General features: G+C 30.0%; 1 protein-coding gene across 1 annotated transcript; it reads left to right on the forward strand.

Moving 5' to 3' along the window:
- Positions 1 to 3,789: 3,789 nt before the first annotated feature.
- LOC130671862 (tubulin alpha-1 chain-like) lies at positions 3,790 to 7,288 on the forward strand. Its single transcript, XM_057475970.1, has 3 exons — positions 3,790 to 3,973; positions 4,175 to 4,397; positions 5,765 to 7,288. Exons 1-3 carry the CDS (start codon positions 3,971 to 3,973, stop codon positions 6,889 to 6,891), a joined length of 1,353 nt encoding a protein of 450 aa, XP_057331953.1. The 5' UTR covers positions 3,790 to 3,970; the 3' UTR covers positions 6,892 to 7,288.
- The last annotated feature ends 258 nt before the right edge of the window (positions 7,289 to 7,546 follow it).

Here is a 7,546-nt window from a genome sequence, read left to right on the forward strand (position 1 = left end):
TTCTTTTTAAAATGATAAATTATAAAAAAAAAAAAAATATTTTAAAAAATTGCACCTATAGATTTTTGAATTTCCTACATGTGCATTTTTCAGATTTTTTTTTTTTTTGTAATCAATAAGTAAAAAAAAAAATTCAAAAATTATCAGACGTCGGCTTACTATTATACTGAATTTCTTGTCTAATAATTTTTGGATTGTTTTTAAAATGATAAATTATAAAAAAAAATTATTCAAAAAAATTGCACCTATAGATTTTTTAATTTCCTACATGTGCATTTTTTCAGATTTTTTTTTTTTTTGTATTTAATAAGTAGAGAAAAAAACCCAAAAATTATTAGACATCGGCTAACTATTATACTGAATTTCTTGTCCAGTAATTTTTGATTTTTTTTTAAATGATAAATTATAAAAAAAAAAATATTCAAAAAATTGGCACCTATAGATTTTTGAATTTTCTACACATGCATTTTTTTCGATTTTTTTTTTTTTTTGTAATTAATAAGTAGAAAAAAAAAACCAAATATTATTAGACCTCGGCTTACTATGATACTGAATTTCTTTTCTGATGACTTTTGGATTTTGTTTAAAACGATGAATTATAAAAAAAAATATTCAAAAAAATTGCACCTATAGATTTTTTAATTTCCTACATGTGCATTTTTTTAGATTTTTTATTTTTTGTAATTAATAAGGAAAAAAAAATCCAAAAATTATTAGACATCGGCTCACTATTATACTGAATTTCTTGTCCAGTAATTTTTGATTTTTTTTTTAAATGATAAATTATAAAAAAAAAAATATTCAAAAAAATTGCACCTATAGATTTTTGAATTTCCTACACATGCATTTTTTAGATTTTTTTTTTTTTTTGTATTTAACAAGTAGAAAAAAAATCCTAAAATTACTAGACGTCCGGTAACTGCAGTATCATTAAATTATTAATATAAATTTATAAAATAAATATTTATTTAAACACTTGCAGGCGTCATTGAATCGTGATTCCCTGTGGGCGAGGACTTTAAGTGCATTACTACATGTAAACCGTACGGCATCGGCCTACTCTCCTTATATTCTGAATAACGTCACGGTTTCTCCAACCATATAAGGCTAACTTCTTATTCTTATGTTATATATCTTATATCTGCTGAAGAAACTTTTAAAACTCTCGATTCGTACATGAGCACACAGTACAGTCTCGTCAACTTTAAATAAAATAATAAATATCATTTTTGTCATTCATAAATATCATTATTCATTAACTTATCTTCTACGAACACGTAATACCCTCGATAAATATTTATATCAATGGACTTGTTATTTAATTTAAGTAGTTCAGTAAATAAATTATTTACTGATATCACTAATCGATTATATTTATTTGCTAAATACTGAAAATTAAATTAAATTTTTTTTTTAATCTCGAATAAATTATTGTTTTATTTCAGACCGATGACGTGATTGTTATTGAATATGTTATTTAAATTTAAATATAAATATATATCATACATATAATAGTTATAATTTGAATACATGAAAGTTTATATATTTATGAGCCCGACATTTTTTTTTTCAATTTAATTACTAATTTTTCTAATTGATTGAGATTAATTATCATCAAAAACTCGTTCGTAGTAAAATTCTGGGTCATAAAACCTTGAAATTATTTTTTTAGTGACAATTAATTTTTTTTAATTAATTCTAAAAAGAACCGAATGATAAATTTTTTAAAAATTTTGTTACTTAACTTTACATTTAATTACGCATTTAAAAAAAAATATTAGAGGTTTGATTATTTATTTTATATCACTAGGAATTAATTATAATCAATTAATAAAATAATTATTGCAAGTGATTACAAAAAAATTTTATTCCTTTTATATAAAAATTATTTATATAAAAAAAAAAAAAAAAAAAAAAAAAAAATGAAACTTTCACTTGTAAAAGTGTCATTGAAATCCAGTGTAAGTATAACAAACATATATAGTAATCGATACTATATAAAAATAAATAAATAAATATATAAAATTCCCATAATTAAATAAAATAATTCCAATTTTTTTTTATCAAAACAACTTAAATTCAAAAAAAATTTACACGCATATATTTTAAAATAAATTGGAAATTTAATGATTTATAATTTTTCCGCGAAAATTCAAATAATTTCCGCGGAAAAGTCAAATAATTCTAAAATTTACTACGAACTCAACTTTGATCTCCAATAACTTTCGAAAAAATGAATTTATCAAAAAATAATAAGAGACCTTTTTTGTAGAGCATTTAATTCCCAACAAAAAACATTTATCGACTTTTTCGATATATCGATTCACAGCCGCGTTATTTCCAAAAAAATTTCCTTATAAAAAATGATCCTGTAGTCAGCAGACAATTTGAATTTTTTTTCCACACATCAATTGCAAAAAAAAAAAAACGAAAAAAATGCACATGTAGAAAATTGAAAGATCTATAGGTGCAATTTTTCTCATATTTTTTTTCTCATATTTTATCATTTTTAAAAAACTTCAAAAATTATTAGACGTCTGTTCACTTCAGTATCATTAGAAAAGTGGAATAAAAAATTCTGATTAGCGGCCTCTCAAAATTTCGGGCCCTAATTTCGACAGGCCCTTTATTTTGTATCTTCCGAGTCGTAAAAAACAGTAGCCATTTTTTTTAGTCAGTCTAATATATATAATATACATGACAAAAAGCATAATTGTCTTGTTGTCCTGAGTCTTTAAAGTTAATTAGACGTCTGTACTTTCAGACAAAGATCCCTACATACTTCTACATACACTACATACATCTATAACTATATGACTAAAAAAAAATTAACTCATCATAATAACAACATATATGTACCAGTACTCGTGTCTTATTTATCCGGCGTGGGTTTTAAAGCTTTTAAAAGAAAAATAAAAAACAAAAAAAAAAAAACATGCTCCGCCAGTCTGACCTCATCGCCGTAAATGGTACTCACCAACAGCCTGACGTCACTTATTCAATGACAACTCGTAATTAGATATATAATAAATAGCAACAATAATAATCTATATTATTTAAATAACTCCCCCTCCATCTTAAAATTGCCAGCCAAGAAAATTTTTATTATCTAACAATAATTATTTGGTTTAATTTCACGGGCACTCCAGGTTATCGGCCTCTTCATGAACCGTGTCAGAATAACTGTTTGTGCATTCGAACGTTAAAAAATATATATTTTTATTACAGCCAATAACTATTTTACTGACAATTTAAACTAAACATCCGTAATTTTTAAATAATAACTTTTCGCGGGAAAATTATTTTTTTGAATTATCATTCAAATTATTTAAATTATTGCCGAGGAAAAGAAGGTTCGTTGGACGTATAATGTACATAATATTTTTTATTACTCATATATATGTATATATATCTATATATGTATATATATACACGCCTTTTTAACTATTTTTAGATGCTGTCTCGACGCAGCGGAAACAAGGACTATGTTTATTTCATTTTATTAAACTGAAAGGTATTCCTCTAGGTACGAGAATTCTAAATTCGTTCACTGGTTAATTCAAAATATTTTGAGTAAATAAATTATTTAAAATTTTTTAATTTTAAAATTAAAAACATGGAAAGTAGAAAATTATTATCGTCTTAAGTTTTGTAATTTAAATAAATTTATTTTTATTTAAATTTAATTGTTGAGATAAATCGTATGTAGAATTAAGTAGTTGGCATGGAGATGAGAGAGATGGGAAAAAGTAAAAGCAGGAGTGGGATTACCGAGTCTATAAAAGATTGGGAGCGAAGCCCGTGCGCCAGAACGTACCAGAACGTTTGAATCCTCAGTATCCGTCACAACTCATTATAAATATTAATTATCGAGGCATTTATTGTATACCTATATTTATATATATTTATATAAATATATAAAATAATCGACTGTGAAGTTTAAGTGAATTTTTTTATCAATTATTTTAAAATGGTAAGTGAATTATTTTTATATTACGGTATTTTATAGACTGAGTTGCCACGTGGGTTCAAATTATTTTTAACTTGTGCGTCATATATTTTTTTTTATTCTTTATTTAGACATTTTTTTTACAAATTATTTGATTGAGTAAATTTTAATTATGAATGTAATTTTTAAAATGGAGAAAATTTAAATATATAAATTTATTTATAGCGTGAGTGTATCTCAGTCCACGTTGGCCAAGCCGGAGTTCAGATCGGCAACGCCTGCTGGGAGCTCTATTGTCTAGAACATGGAATTCAGCCGGATGGGCAAATGCCCTCAGACAAAATGTTGGGCGGCGGTGACGACAGTTTCAATACATTTTTCAGTGAAACCGGGGCCGGTAAACATGTACCGAGAGCTGTATTTGTAGATTTGGAGCCTACTGTTGTCGGTAAGTTATCTGCACTCATGACCCGGGCGAATCCGAATTAAGATAAATTATCGTAATTTACGGTGTTCAGAAAAAATTACAGTAAATATACGATATTTTACGGCAAATTACGGTAAGTTGCGGTCAATATGCCGTAAATTTTCGGAAACATTGCGGTATTTGACCGTTAAAGTACAGATTTACTGAAAAATTACGGCATTTTTCCATAAAATATCTCACTATTACAGTCAAAATGCCACAAACTGCGGTAAGTTACTATAATTTACCGAAAATTACCGTAAATTTGCGGCATTTGACCGTAAACGTGCAGATCTACTGCAAAATTACGGCATTTTATAGTAAAGTATTTTACTGTTACGGTAAAAATGCCACAAACTGCAGGAAGTTACCATAATTTGCCGAAAATTACCGTAAATCTGTGGCAATCTTGCGGTCTTTGACCGTAAATGTGCAGATTTACTGCAAAATTACGGCATTTTACGGTAGAGTATTTTACTGTTACGTAAATTGCCACAAACTGCGGTAAGTTACCATAATTTACCGAAAATTTGCGGCATTTGACCGTAAAGTGCAGATTTACTGCAAAATTACGGCATTTTACCGTAAAGTATTTTACTTTTACGGTAAAAATGCCACAATCTGCGGTAAGTTCCCGTAATTTGCCGAAAATTACCGTAAATCTGTGGCAATCTTGCGGTCTTTGACCGTAAATGTGCATATTTACTGCAAAACTATGGCATTTTACTGTAGAGTATTTTACTGTTACGTAAATTGCCACGAACTGCGGTAAGTTACCATAATTTACCGAAAATTGCCGTAAATCTGCGGTATTTGACCATAAATGTGCAGATCTACTGCATTTTACGGTAAAGTATTTTACTGTTACGGTAAAAATGCCAAAAACTGCGATAAGTTACCATAATTTACCGAAAATTTGCGGAATTTGGCCGTAAACGTGCAGATTTACTGCAAAATTACGGCATTTTACCGTAAATTTGTCTTTCTTACGGTAAAAATGCCACAAACTGCAGAAAGTTACCTTAATTTACCGAAAATTACGGTAAATCTGCGGCAATCTTGTGGTATTTGACCGTAGGCGTGCAGATTTACTGTAAAATTACGATATTTTACTGCTAAGTATTTTGCTATTGCGGTAAAAATGCCACAAACTGCGAGAAGCTACCGTAATTTGCCGAAAAATACCGTAAATTGCGGTAGTTTACTGTAATTTGGATCCGCTAGGGTTACAATCAACCAATAATTTCTCCCCGACCCCCACTTCTCGACCCATTAACCAATCCTAGAGCCCCGCCCCACTTAACCAAATTCTCAGCCATCTTAATGATCTCTTATTTGTATTTTTCTAGATGAAGTACGCACTGGAACTTACCGTCAGCTATTCCATCCCGAGCAATTAATAACCGGTAAAGAAGACGCGGCCAACAATTACGCTCGCGGGCATTACACAATTGGAAAGGAAATAGTTGATCTCGTGTTAGACAGAATCCGCAAATTAGCTGACCAATGTACCGGTTTACAAGGATTTTTAATATTCCACTCCTTTGGCGGCGGTACCGGTTCTGGTTTCACGTCCTTATTAATGGAACGTCTTTCAGTCGATTATGGTAAAAAATCAAAACTTGAATTCGCAATTTATCCAGCGCCTCAAGTATCGACTGCCGTTGTCGAACCATATAATTCAATTCTGACAACCCATACAACATTAGAACATTCCGATTGCGCATTTATGGTTGACAACGAGGCTATTTATGACATTTGCCGACGTAATTTGGACATAGAACGCCCGACTTACACTAATTTGAATCGTCTTATTGGGCAGATCGTGTCCTCAATTACGGCATCATTGCGTTTTGACGGAGCATTGAACGTCGATTTGACTGAATTCCAAACAAATTTAGTACCGTACCCGCGTATTCATTTCCCATTGGTCACTTACGCGCCGGTTATTTCTGCAGAGAAGGCCTACCATGAGCAATTGTCGGTCGCTGAAATAACAAACGCCTGCTTTGAACCCGCAAACCAGATGGTAAAATGCGACCCAAGACGCGGTAAATACATGGCCTGTTGTATGTTGTATCGTGGCGACGTTGTACCTAAGGACGTAAATGCTGCCATTGCGACAATTAAAACAAAGCGGACGATCCAATTCGTCGATTGGTGTCCCACTGGATTTAAGGTTGGCATCAACTACCAGCCGCCGACGGTGGTACCTGGCGGCGATTTGGCCAAAGTGCAACGCGCGGTCTGCATGTTGTCCAACACGACGGCCATTGCTGAGGCATGGGCGCGACTTGACCACAAATTCGATCTTATGTACGCAAAGAGGGCTTTCGTTCACTGGTACGTCGGCGAGGGTATGGAAGAAGGAGAATTTTCAGAAGCAAGAGAAGATTTGGCGGCTTTAGAAAAAGATTACGAAGAAGTTGGCACTGATTCTGTTGAAGGTGAAGCTGAGGGCGCTGAAGAATATTAAATTTATGAAAATTTTTTTTTATTTATTTGTTATTATTATTTTGAGGCTTGATCATTTTTGTTAACTTGATGCGAACTTCATTTTTTATCGCTTTAAATAAAAGCATTTAAAAATTTTATATATTTATTTATATGAATATTAATATCACGAGCAGTTAAAAATGGCGCCGCGAGAGCGGATAATTTTTAACTGCAAGTTCGTGGTTCGAATCCCACTGTAGGCATTTTTTTTTTTTTAAATTAAAATGTCGGGGATAAAAATTATTTTTAATCGCATCAATAAAACAGAACTAAAATGCACTAAAAAAATTTATATGACTTTGAACTTTTGTACGATTTCTGAATGCAATAAAAAATTTATCAAAAAAAAAGAATAAATAAATATGAATTAAAACCAATATCCTCATGCGTTTTTTTATTTATTTTAACTTGCAAACAACACACTTGCACATATTATTAATAAATTAATAAATTCAATTATTTAATACTATAAAAATTATATATATATGTATATATATTATATATATTAAATATATACATACTTTGAAAGACATTGTGAAATTTTAATGACAAATTGCCCGAAAATGTACGCAATAGTGACATATATATATATACATATATTTGTATGTAAATATATATGTATATATATTTTTGAA

This window comes from Microplitis mediator, chromosome 7 (assembly GCF_029852145.1).
Source record: "Microplitis mediator isolate UGA2020A chromosome 7, iyMicMedi2.1, whole genome shotgun sequence".
Taxonomy (NCBI): Eukaryota; Metazoa; Arthropoda; class Insecta; order Hymenoptera; family Braconidae; genus Microplitis; species Microplitis mediator.

Coding starts and splice junctions, on each gene's coding strand:
- LOC130671862 (XM_057475970.1), top strand. Junction 4,398..5,764: donor TTTGGAGCCTACTGTTGTCG/GTAAGTTATCTG, acceptor GTATTTTTCTAG/ATGAAGTACGCACTGGAACT.